This window comes from Ornithorhynchus anatinus, chromosome 7 (assembly GCF_004115215.2).
Source record: "Ornithorhynchus anatinus isolate Pmale09 chromosome 7, mOrnAna1.pri.v4, whole genome shotgun sequence".
Classification (NCBI taxonomy): Eukaryota; Metazoa; Chordata; class Mammalia; order Monotremata; family Ornithorhynchidae; genus Ornithorhynchus; species Ornithorhynchus anatinus.
In genome coordinates this window covers 69,975,362-69,988,559 of record NC_041734.1, presented here as the reverse complement: position 1 = coordinate 69,988,559, position 13,198 = coordinate 69,975,362, and the positions used below count along the sequence as shown (strand labels likewise).

The 13,198-nt window shown below is 50.7% G+C and overlaps 1 protein-coding gene across 1 annotated transcript; it reads left to right on the top strand.

The window, feature by feature from the left end:
- Window positions 1-512: 512 nt before the first annotated feature.
- On the top strand, window positions 513-11,169 carry LOC100077212 (chymosin-like). Its single transcript, XM_029069669.1, has 9 exons — window positions 513-642; window positions 2,482-2,669; window positions 4,359-4,476; window positions 4,854-4,972; window positions 5,896-6,095; window positions 7,909-8,022; window positions 9,153-9,297; window positions 10,027-10,125; window positions 11,035-11,169. Exons 1-9 carry the CDS (start codon window positions 513-515, stop codon window positions 11,167-11,169), a joined length of 1,248 nt encoding a protein of 415 aa, XP_028925502.1.
- Window positions 11,170-13,198: the final 2,029 nt, after the last annotated feature.

Sequence of the window (13,198 nt, the reverse complement as noted above, 5' to 3'; positions counted from 1 at the left end):
AATTGTGATATTTGTTTAGCCCTTACTATGTGCCAAACACTGTACTAAGTGCTTGGGTGGATACAAGCAAATTGGGTTGGACACAATCTCTGTCCCACATGGGGCTTCCAGTCTCAATCCCCATTTTTCAGATGAGGTGCTTGAGAAACAGAGAAATGAAATGATTTGCCCAAGGTTTCAGAGCAGACAAGTGGGGGAGCCGAGATTAGAACCCACACCCTTCTGACTCCGAGACCCTTCTCTATCCACTACACCGTGAAGAACAGAGAGGGTCAGAAAGGGTGTCCCAGTGCTTTAAATGTAAGCTACTTTCAAGGGGCCGCACCTAGAAGTGTTGGAGGGGAAACCTTTCTGGGAACGAAAAGCGGGCTAGAGAGAGGCACTGGCTGGGTCAGGCAATGCCCCCAGACCCTTGCCTTTGAATCTAGGGGAGTCCATATCTATTTGTCAAGCTTATCACTTGGCGGGAGAAGCAACCAGAGGCTGGGTGACCGGGAGGGGACGACCGCAAGATGTGTACGGAAGAGCCCATAATCACTGGGCCAGAGGTGGGTCCTGCTCCAGCTATAAAGGGAGCCGGCGGAGCTCGGTTGGCCAAGGAGGCGGCCGGCCCTGCGGGAAAGTGGCAAGATGCAGCACCCTGTGATGATTCTGTTGATGATCACCTCCCTCGTTGAGGGCATCGCGAGGTTAGTCCCTGCTCTGCCCAGAAGCCTGCTGGGCTCGAAGGGCCTCCATGGGAAGCAGCATGGGTTAGTGGATAGAGCACGGCGGGCATGGGAGGCAGAAGGACCTGGGTTCTATTCCCAGCTCCACCACTTGTCTGCTCTGTGACCTTGGGCAAGTCACTGAACTTCTCTGTACCTCATCTGTAAAAGGGGGATTAAGTCTGTGAGCTCTATTTGGGACAGGGTCTGTGTCCAACCCAGTTATCTTGTATCTACTCCAGCGCTTAGAACAGTGTCTGGCACATAGTAAGCATTTAACAAATTCCATAATTATCATCTTCATTAGAACAGTGCTTGACACATAGTAAGTGCTTCACAAATATCATTATTAGGTGGGTGGCCTGGGTCCCGGCCCCCAGGCATTCATTCAGTAGTATTTATTGAGCGCTTACTATGTGCAGAACACTATACTAAACTCTTGGAATGAACAAGTCGGCAACAGATAGAGACAGTCCCTGCCTTTTGACGGGCTTGCGGTCTAATCGCTACCTTACCCCTCGCCTGGGTGGGGGGGGAATGGTCTTTCCACTCCAGGTGGAGTTCTAGGGGATGGGACTCCAGTTTCCCTAGCCAAGTCTTTCTCCCTCAATGTCAGGAACCTTGGTGTCAGTCTTCTGTCATGAGATTGAAAGTTCCTCACGGGCAGGGATTGGTATTTTTACATCTACTATACTCTTCCAAGCGCTTAGCTCAGAGTTCTGTGCCCAATAAGGTGCTCAGTAAATGCTACTGAACGCATCGTTTTAAGCGTAAGGAGGATGGCCAGAATAAAAGAGAAGGTGAGCTAATTCTCCTCCAGCCCCCAGAGCACAGAAATCCAGAGGTTAAGTCCACTGTAGGGTGATTTCTCCATTTAGTATGTTTTCCAGGATGATTTGCTCTGGCTTTGCTACCAACTCTGGAGAGAGACTTTTCCAGGGTTTCTGTGGGCACAGAGGCTCCGTGCTCTGAGAGCTCCAGGCAATTAGCTGGGCACCATGAGGGTTGGGCTGATTGTCTAAAAAGGGAACTCCATGTTGGATTCACAGCACCTCCTCTGATCTTTTCACTGTCCCCGGCCATCTCTATCAATCAATCAATCAATCAATCAATCAAGGATATTTTGTTGAGTGCTTACTGTGCGCAGAGCATTGTTTTGAACGCTTGGGAGAGAACAGTAGAATTCGTAGATATGTTTCCTGCTCTCAAGGAACTTGCAATCTAGCAGGGGAGGCAGGCATTAAAGTGAATTACAGTTAGGAGAAGGAGCTGAGTATAAGAATATGCAGAGTCAAAGGTGGAAGGAGCTCTTGGCTTGTTTGATCCAGGCAAGTCCTGGTGGAGATGAGATGAAGTGTCAGAGAAGAGCCCAACACGAGAAAGTCAGGAGAAAATGCCGATTACTTTTCCTTTGGGATGTGAGAGCTGCTTCCCATAAGCCCTTGAGAACTTGGCATCACTTGGGGCTACAACTCAACTGGAATCGCTTCCTCCTGGCCCAACAGGACCAGGAAAGGTTCTAGGAGGCTGGAGAGGATTTCCACTCCCAAAGGGGCATGTGTCATTCATTCCTTCATTCAATAGTATTTACTGAGTGCTTGCAGTGTGCAGAGCACTGTACTAAGTGCTAGAGAAAGTACAATAGAGACAATCCCTGCTGAGCACTTACTGTGAGTAGAGCACTGTACTAAGCATTCAGGAGAATACATTATAGCAATTAACAGACAAATTCCCTGCCCACAATGAGCTTACAGTCTAGATCCAATGACGTGAGATTGGGATCTTGTTTCTGTCCCCAGGATCCCCCTGCACAAGGGGCTGTCACTGAGGCAAGTCCTGGAGAAGCATGACCTTTTGGCAGAGTTTCTGAAGGAGCACGGGACTGACATCGGCGGCAAATACCGTCCTTCCTCCCTTGCTGGTGGGCAAGTAGGCTCGGAGCCGCTGGCTAATTTTCTCGAGGTGAGTGGCGATCCCTCCGGAAGGACGGTGCCTCTACCAATCCAGACCAACGGGCTCTTCGGCTCTCTTCCCCGGATGTTCGTTATGTAACTGTGGTGATCACAGAAGATCCTTTTCGTTGTCTTACTTTCCATCCCTTCTCCTGCAGCTTAAGACTCATTCCACCTATTCTGTCCAGAGGGGGGATGTTGAGCAGCTGATGACCATGATCCCAACTGCCCAAGATGGGAACAGTCAACTTGCTGCCCTGTCCTTAGCTGTTTTGTCGCAGCTCTGGTCCTTTCTTCTGAACTGCTCCTCTAGGAATAGTAATACTAGTAGGAGTATGATAGTTCTTTCATTCATTCAATAGTATTTATTGAGCGCTTACTATGTGCAGAGCACTGTACTGAGCGCTTGGAATGTACAAATCGGTAACAGATAGAGACAGTCCCCGCCCTTTGACGGGCTTACAGTCTAATCGGGGGAGACGGATAGACAAGAACAATAGCAATAAATAGAATCGAGGGGATGAACATCTCCTAAAAACAATAGCAACTAAATAGAATCGAGGCGACGTACATTTCATTAACAAAATAAATAGGGTAATGAAGATATATACAGTTGAGCAGATGAGTACAGTGCTGAGAGGATGGGAAGGGAGAGGGGGAGGAGCAGAGGGAAATGAGGGGAAAAGAGGGTTTAGCTGCGGAGAGGTGAAGGGGGTGGTAGAGGGAGTAGGGGGAGAAGGGGAGCTCAGTCTGGGAAGACCTCTTGGAGGAGGTGAGCTGTAAGTAGGGTTTTGAAGAGGGGAAGAGAATGAGTTTGGCGGAGGTGAGGAGGGAGGGCGTTCCGGGACCGCGGGAGGACGTGGCCCGGGGGTCGACGGCGGGATGGGCGAGACCGGGGGACGGCGAGGAGGTGGGCGGCGGAGGAGCGGAGCGTGCGGGGTGGGCGGTGGAAAGAGAGAAGGGAGGAGAGGTAGGAGGGGGCAGTAATACAGTAATCTCCTCTTGGGCTGATACCCCAAAATGAAACTCCAGTGCTGTGACTTCCTCTCTCATAAGTCAATCGATCAATCGGTCATAGTTACTGAGTGCTTACTGGGTGCAGATAACTCTACTAAGTGCTTGGGAGAGTACAATATAACACCATAGCAGATACATTCGCAGCCCACAATGAGCTTAGAGTCTAGAGGGGGAGACAGACATTAATATAAATAAAGAAATTAAGGATAGGTACATAAGTTCTGTGGGGCTGGGGGAGGATTCATTCATTCATTCAATAGTATTTATTGGGCACTTACGATGTGCAAAGCACTGTACTAAGCGCTTGGAATATACAATTCGGCAACAAATAGAGACAATCCCTGCCCAATGACAGGCTCACAGTCTAATCGGGGGAGACAGACAGCAGAGCAAAACAGAATGAAACAAAAAGAAGACAACATTATCGTGATAAATAGAATCCAGGGGATGTATACCTCATTAAAAAAATAAATAGGGTAATAAATAATATATACAAATGAGCACAGTGCTGAGGGGAGGGGAAGGGGGAAGGATGAATAAAGAGAGCAAGTCAGGGTGACACAGAAGGGAGTGGAAGAAAAGGAAATGAGGGCTTAGTAAGGAAAGGTCTTTTGGAGAAGGTGTGCCTTCAGTAAGGCACGTCCTCACACGGATCCTGAAACCAGAACTGCTCTGTCCACAGACAGAGTACTTCGGCACCATCTCCATTGGGACTCCACCCCAGGAATTCACTGTGGTGTTTGACACCGGCTCCTCTGACTTCTGGGTACCTTCCGTCTTCTGCAATAGTCACGCCTGCAGTGAGTACCCCAGGGGGGCACAGAGCCTGTAGTGAGAAACCAAGGGTGGACACAGAGCCTGCAGTGACAAACAAAGGGTGTGACTTAGCCTCTTTCCGAGCCTCTTGCTCCGACGCCAGGGGGGTGAGCGAATCATGAAGAACATCAGATGTCATTTCCGCTACTCTCTCAGCCCTTCCCTGAGAAAAGAGGGGAGGAGGGGCAACTTGGAAAGGCGTCCCCGAGGCTTTTACTGAATATTCGGGTTGGAATCAGGCAGGGGCTGGTTACAAAGGGACAGCGAGCCGATTAGCTTCGCCGCATGCAGCCAGGTCCATCTTGGGACAGTGCTCACCTGTACTTTGGGGGTGGGGTGGGGGGGCCTGTCTCTCTTTCAGAAACCCACAGGAGGTATGATCCCTCCCTCTCGTCCACTTTCCAAGACACTGGAAAGACCCTGTCTATCTACTACAGTGACGGGAGAATGCAGGGCTTCCTGGGTTATGACACCCTCAAGGTAAAGATGATCAGAATCGAGATTTCAGGCCTTGCCTCTTGCTGGCCCTCCCACATGCTGGTTGCTAGGGTTTCCTGGGCAGCCAGGAGGGCCCGAGATCTCTGTGTTTGTTATTTGGGACCCCTTCAGGCACTGGGACTGAGGCCAAACCATAGGGGTGCTACTTCACTGCTCGGGAACCTGTGTGAGTCTTCAGGAGGCTAGGGACAGTCAATCCATCCATTAATCAGTGAGATTATTGAGTGCTTACTGTATGTAGAGCACTGTACTAAGTGCCCAGCAGAGTAACAACTCTATTGTATGGTGGGCACCATCCTTGCCCACAAGGAGCTTATGATCTAGTGGGGAAGGCAGATGTTAAAAAAATTGCAGATGGGATAAATGGCAGAGTATAAGGATATGAACATACGTGGTGTGGGGCTGGAGTGGGGTGAATATCAAAGTGATTATCCAAGTACCTAAGAACACGACATCCCGCTCCTCAAAAAACTCCAGTGGTTGCCGATCCGCCTCCGTATCAGAGAGAGACTCCTTTCCATTGACTTTAAAGCAGTCCATCAACTTGCCCTCTCCTACCTCACCTCGCTTCTCTCCTTCTACCACCCAGCCCTCACGCTTGGCTCCTCTAGTGCTAACCTTCTCACTATGCCTCGATCTCGCCTGTCTAGCTGGCCCCGGCCCACGCCCTGCCTCTGTCCTGGAACGCCCTCCCTCCTCTAATCCAACCCTGGCTAGAATGTGACTCATGATGGGAGGCTTGGGGGTCGCTCTCCTGGAATTACATCTGTCTGGGTCCAGCGTGACATGGTGTCAGAAAGACGGGTGGTGGCCATTGCCTGCGTTGGTCCCCAGGGCGAGCGCTTTAAATAGGGACCGTTCTCTTTTGGGAATCAATCCGGCTGCCCCTGCTGTCTCCCGTACAGATCTCCGACCTGGTCTCCACCCACCAGGCCTTTGGTCTGAGCACCCAAGAGCTGGGTGGCATCTTCACCCATGCCACGTTTGATGGCGTCCTGGGCCTGGCCTACCCCTCTCTGTCATCCTCCGAGGCCACGCCGGTCTTTGACCACATGATGAAAGAAAGCCTCGTCGCCCAAGGTCTGTTCTCCATCTACCTGAGCAGGTCAGAGTTGCAGCTCCCTGGGCTGGGGTGAGGAAGGACGGGACTTCCCGCAGGGAACACCCTCCCCGGCCACTCCTCAAGGTCTCCTGCCATTCCCTGAAAGAGCCGCTCTCGGCCTTGGGTGCGGGACCATGACCCTCCGCTGTCATTCATTCATTCAATCCTATTCATTGAGAGCTTTACTGTGTGCTGAGCACTGTACTAAGCACTTGGAAAGTACAGTTCAGCAACAAAGAGAGACAATCCCTGCACACAACAGGATCACAATCTAGAAGAGGGGAGACGGACATCGAAACAAGTATACAGACATCAATAGCATCAATATAAATAAATACAATTGTAGATATACATACTCATCAGAACAAGTAAACAGGCATTAATATAAATAAATAGAATTATAGATATGTACACATATACACAAGTGCTGTGGGGCGGGGGCGGGAGTTAGAGCAAAGGGGATGAGTTGGGGCAAGGGGGAGGGAGGGGGAGTTAAGGAAAAGGGGGGCTTAGTCTGAGAAGGCCTCCTGGAAGAGGTGAGACTTCAGTAGGGCTTTGAAGGGGGCAAGTGCGATTGTTTGGAGGATTTGAGGTGGGAAGGCATTCCAGGCCCAAGGTAGGACATGGGCCGGGGTCGACAGTAGGTCAGGCCAGAACGAGGCATAGTGAAAAGGTTAGTACCAGAGAAGTGGAATGAGCGGCCTGGGTTGTAGAAGGAGAGAAAGGAGGTGAGGTAGGAGGGGGCAAGGTGATGGACAGCTTTGAAGCCAAGAGTGAGGAATTTTTGCTTGATGTGGAAGTTGTTAGGAGACCACTGGAGATTTTTGAGGAAGGGAGTCACACGCCCAGATCAGTGTCAAAGGCTCATGACCTTTCCAGTCCTTCACTGACAGAGCTACCACACTCCACTTTGACTCCAGATTTCCTTCATTAAGTGGTTCCGGACTTCTTCAGGACTGAAGGTAAGGGATACTGGGACTTGGGTTGGGAAGACAGCGTTAATAAAGGATCCAGGAAAGAGCCAAAAGACCACGAGATGTAGGGAATAGGCCAGTTGGAGGCTCCAGTTGGTTAAGGTGGAGCCACTCATTTGCACACTAACTATGAGACTTCCTTCTCTAGTCCCGATCCAGGATCTCCACGTGTCATCAGTCCAATTCCCCTGGTAGCTAATTCCAAAACCTCTCTCTTCTCTACTGATGATAGAAAAGTTCCTTTGCACCAAGCAGGAAGTAGTGAATACAGGAAAAATGCCTGAAAATATGATTGGATCAAATGTTCATTCCTCTTCACTGCATTTCAGATTGAAAGGAAAAATCAGCTAAATCCTGTTTGGATATTGACAGAAAATCTATGCTAAACTTCGAAAGTGCACCAATGCCTTAGTCAAGGCTGTGTTGATCGGGACAAACTAGGTGGGAATAATAGCCCTGAAAGAGAAGTAGCGTGGTCTAATGGATAGAGCATGGCTTGGGAGTCAGAGGACCTGAGTTCTAATTCTGGCTCCACCACTTGTCTGCTGTGTGTCCTTGGACAAGTCACTTCACATCTCCATGCCTCACTTCATCTGTATAATGGAGATTAAGACTGTGAGCCCCATGTGGGACAGGGACTGTGTCCAACCTGACCTGAGCTTGTATCTATCCCAGAATTTAGTACAGTGCCTGGCACATAGTAAGCACTTAACAAATGCCATTTATAAATAGCATTTAGATATCATTCTCTGTTAGGAAGCTCCCCGGCACCACCTCCGTCCTGACGGGAAGCCCTCCAGGGCTTCTGAGAGAACTAACGTGTCGCTTCCCATTCTTTCCAGACGCAGCAACGAGAGCCTGATCACCTTCGGGGCCATCGATGAATTCCACTACACCGGCCCTATCCACTGGGTGCCTGTCACCCAGGCGATGTACTGGCAGATTGCTGTGGACAAGTTAGTAGTACCAGTTCCTCGGAGCTCCTAGCCACGGGCCCAGCTCCCTTCCACCCCACCTTCGGGAGGTGGGGAAATTGAGGGGTGGAGAGCCAGGGATTCGGGATGGAAGGTGGGCAGCCGGAGGGCTTGCCGTCGATTTTGGAGTTGATGTTTTGGAAGAACTTAGAGAAAATGGGAGGATCCCGAGAGAAACAAGAAGGGGGCTGGGAAAATCAGAGTGGCCAAAGGGAAACATCTGGGAGGAGGCTCTGAAGTAGCATTGGTTGAGCAACTACTGTTTGTGCAGAGCACTGTCCTAAGCACTAAGGTGATCGAAATAGAAGTGGAAGACGCACTCCCTGCCCTTGAGGAGCTTACAGTCTAAAGGGCTTCCTAAAGCTTAAGGGTTTAGTTAGTATCCCTGCCTCAAGATACTTAGGCTCTGAGCCCTATATGGGCCTGGGACTGTGTCCATCCTGATAAACATGCATTTACCCCAGCACTTGGAACACTGCTTGGCACAAAGTAAGCGCTTAAGAGATAGCATTAATTCCCTTAAAAAAAACCAAAAACTCACCAGCCACCTCAACAGGAGCAGTTTTAATCCATGGATCAGTCCACCAGTGGTATTTATTGAGCACTTACTGTGTGCAGAGCACTGTACTGAGAGCTTGGGAGAGTACAATACAATGGAGTTGGTAGACACGGTCCCTGCCCTCAAGGAGTTTACAATGGAGTGGGATTCTTCTGTATTTGGCAAGAGGCAACTTCAGCTCAGCAGGATTGCAATGGAGGTAGGCTAGCCTGAGGCCGCTAACTCCCATCATCCCCCAGGCCTGATCTGAGAGCCCTTTGGAATGGGTAGGAACCCACCTCTGTCCATGGGCTGATCACCTTGGTCTTGTGGAAAACTGGGCTACTGAGGCCCGATCCCTCCTGTCCTTCCCTTCCCTTCCTGGTGATGATTTCAGGAGCTGGCGGGAAAGAGGTGTCAGGGGTAGAATCCTGCAGCACCCTGGCTTCTCTGTTCTGAAAGTCCCAGAATGCTGTGGGGCTTAAACTGCATGCACCCTAGGCCTACTTCAGGGTGGCGGGAGCTGGGATGGGGTGGACAGCTTGCCTGATCTTGGCTATCTCTTGCTTTCCAGAATCACCGTGGATGGGGAGGTGGTGGCCTGCGGAGGGGGCTGCCAAGCCATCCTGGACACTGGCACCTCCCTGATGGCTGGCCCCAGTCCAGACATTGCGGGCATCCAGTACCTGATCGGGGCCACGGAGGGCAGGAATGGACTGGTGAGGTCACGAGCCCAGCCTGCCGAGGATTCCCCGTTTTCACCCAAGCACTATATTAAGCACTGGAAAAGAGAGTGAAATGTAGACATGTAGACATGGTCCCTGGGCCCCAAGGGCTTCACAATTGAAGAACAAATTGGGGAGGGGGGCTGGCAACTGACGTGGAATAATAATGTTGGTATTTGTTAAGCGCTTACTACGTGCAGACCACTGTTCTAAGCGCTGGGGTAGGTACAGGGTGATCGGATTGTCCCACATGAGGCTCACAGTTAATCCCCATTTTACAGATGAGGTCACTGAGGCACAGAGAAGTTAAGTGACTTGCCCACAGTCACACAGCTGACAAGTGGCAGAGTCGAGGAAAGGTGAATCGAGAATACAAAAAGTGAGGATAACGACGAAGACCAGAAAGGAGTCGCAGGATTTCCGGCGCCTCATGGCTTAGACCAACACTCCCAGAAGTCACCACCGAGTCCCCGATGGTGACTTTCTCAATGTGCTAAAAGTTGAGATGGCCTCACACTACCCCCATTTGAGTCCTTTCTGGGGTGGAGCAGGGGCTGATAGGAGACCTGGTGTCATGGGGATGGAGCTAAGGTCAGCTATAAGGTGGGCAGTGGTGGACTCAGGCTGTTGCCATCGTACGATAGGCTCTGTGCATCCAGGGCCAGCCCTGTGTCCCATGCTCTGTGTCTTACCCTCAGAGAGGTTCCTCTTTCATCTCCTCAGTACCAGGTGGACTGCAGAAAGCTGCAACGATTGCCTGATGTCGTCTTTCATATCAGCGGCGTCAAGTATCCGCTGACCGCCACCGCCTACACCAACAAGGTAGGGTCCTGCTTCTGCAAAGTCCACTGCCAAGGGGCCCAGGGGTCCCTTCCTTAAGGCTGCAGCTTTTATACTGATGAGTGGGGGCCAAACCGGTCCACATGACCACCCATCTTCCTTTTGGCTTTTTTTTTTTAAATGGCATTTGTTCAGCCTTTACTATGTGTCAGGTACCATTCTGGGGTAGATACAAGCTAATAGGTTGGACATAGTCCATGTCCCACTTGGGGTGCACAGTCTTAATCCCCATTTTACAGATGAAGGAATGGAGGCACAGAGAGGTTGTGACTTGCCCAAGGTCATACTGCAGGCAAGTGGTGGAGCCAGGATCAGAACCGGTTTGGGAAGATGGGATCCTAACCTAGGCCTTTCCTCCAGCCCAAGGGTTCAAATTATTTGCACAGATTTGTGTAAGCATGTCTTGTGGATCTGCCTCGAGGGTTCGAGGGGCAGATAATACGCAGATGATGATAGAGGTGATTTCAATGGGAAGGTTTACATTAGTGAAGTGTGCTGGCTGGGTTGAACCAGGACAGTAGCGAGATGAGTAGGCTGAGAGGAATAACAGCATGCCATAGTGGATAGGGCCTGGGAGTCAGAAGGTCATGGGTTCTAATCCCAGCTCTGCCACTTGTCTGCTGTGTGGCCTTGGGTAAGTCACTTCACTTTTCTGGGCCTCAGTTACCTCATTTGTAAAATGGGAATTGAGACTTTGAGCCCTACATGGAACAGGGAGTGTGTCCATCCCTATTTGCTTGCATCCACCCCAGCACTTAGTACAGTGCCTGACACATAGTAAGCACTTAACGAATACCACAGTTATTATTTAGATCAAAGCGGGTGAGGCCTGGGGCATTTTACCCAGAATTCCTGGGCTGCATGGCATTCTTCCTCCTCCCGTCTCTCTAGAACGGCGGCATCTGTTACAGCGGCTTCGAGGGCGAGTCCGGGGGCCAGTGGATCCTGGGAGTTGTCTTCATTAGGGAATATTACAGCATCTTTGACCGAGCCCACCAGCGTGTGGGGTTGGCCAAAGCTGTCTAAAGTGTTTCTGGGGGTCCGCCAATCACAGTCTGCCACACCAGCCCAAAGCTCCGGGCCCGGGACACTGAAGCTTGGAAGGTGCAAGCTCTGGCTATCCCCAATAAAACATTCCCTACCCGGCCACTGTGTGTCAACTTCATCTCCAAACCTGGAGTTCCAAGGTCCCAAGGGTCAGTCGGTCAATCGTATTTATTGAGCGCTTACTGTATGCAGAACACTGTACTAAGTGCTTGGGAGAGTACAAAAATACAACACACATATTCTCCATCCACAACACGCTTACAATTTAGAAGGGGAGACGGACATAAATATGAATAAATAAATGAGAGGGATGTACATAAGTGCTGTGGGGGGGAGAGCAGATGAAAAAGGGAGCAAGTCAGGAAGTCACAGAAGGCAGTGGAAGAAAAAGAAAAGATTGCTTAGTGAGGGAAGGTCTCTTGGAGGAGATGTGCCTTCATTAAGGCTTTGAAGAGGAGAGTAATCATCTGTAGGATATGAAGAGGGAGGGCATCCCAGGCCAGAGGCAGGATGAGGGTGAGAGGTCGGCTTTGAGATAGACGAGATCAAGGTACGAAGGGAAGGTTACGATGCGAAGTGTGCTGGCTGTCTGTTCTAGGAGAGTAGCAAGGTGAGGTAGGAGGTGGCAAGGTGATCGAGTGCTTTAAAGCCGATGATGAGTTTCTGTTGGAAGCAGAGGTGGATGGGCAATCGCTAGAGGTTCTTGAGGAGTGGGGAAACATGACCTGAATGTTTTTGTAGTCAAATGATCTGGGCAGGAGAGTGAAGTAGGGACTGGAGTGGGGAGAGGCAGGAGGCTGGGGGGTCAGCAAGGAGGCTGATACAGTAATCAGTTGCAGGACAGAGGCTGCTGGGTGTTCCAGGATGAAGTGCTGGCTTAGGATTTGGCTCCTCCGAGGCTGTGACCCCTCCCCAAGCTCCCTGTCAGTGTCACTGTCCCAAGCACATGGCTCTATCTTCCTTGACCGCCACCGTGACAGGCGGAGCTCCTGGCGGGTGTGATGCCACCTTCATTCTCACCTGCATCCTGGGCTAAGAGCAGCTCTCTCTAGCCCCCATTGCAGCAGCCTGAGTTCTCAGCACAGTGAGCGCACCCGCCCACGCGCCAGACCCCTCAGTGTCCACTGTCACTGCTCGTCCCCCTCCCAGGAATACCAAAACACGCCCCTCCTCTAGTCACTACGGGGGCACTTTCTTCTCTGGGATCCTGAGCTCTGCCCGTCAACAAAACCAGAACGGGTCAGGTGGGTTGCCCCCACTGCTTTCGATATTGGACGGGGAGTCACCCAGGCCCAGGTAACAACCGTCTCTGCCTTCAAGGAGCTTACAATATGGCTTCTGCAAATCGGAGATGGTTGTCTGCCAATTTTCAACCGCAACGAACCCCTTGGATGGTGCACCAGGAGACAACTGCTTCACTCACTTACCATTTGATGCCAGCCCTGTTCAGATGTCTCTTGGGAGATTTAGGGGGCCAACCGAGAGATCACTTGAATGGCTTTTTGGGGCCTAAAAAAACCTCCAACAGGAATGCAGAGCTGTCGATGTGGGCGGGGTACTGTAAGCCTAAGGAAAATGAAAATCCCATGGTGGAAGCAGTGAAGCTCAGGTACGTCTCATGGAAGACAGACTTCTTTTAAGTGTTTGCTAAAGGAAAATACTCACTACTGGGGCTTCACACTAGGGAATAGGATGTAGTGCTTTCATCGAGGGAAGACTACAAGAATTTCTGAGAAGTACCCTTGCCACCCTCTGGAGTAGGGGGCAGTGTTCTAATAATGATAATTATGGTATTTGTTAAGCACTTACTATGTGCCAGGGTGGGGCGGATACAAGCAAATCAGATTGGACACAGTTCCTTTCCCACATGGGGCTCACAGTCTCAATTCCCATTTTACAGATGAGGTAACTGAGGCACAGAGAAGTAAAGCAACTTGCCAAAGGTCTCACGGCAGATAAGTGGCAGAACTAAGATTAGAACCCATGACCTCCTGACCTCCAGGCCCGT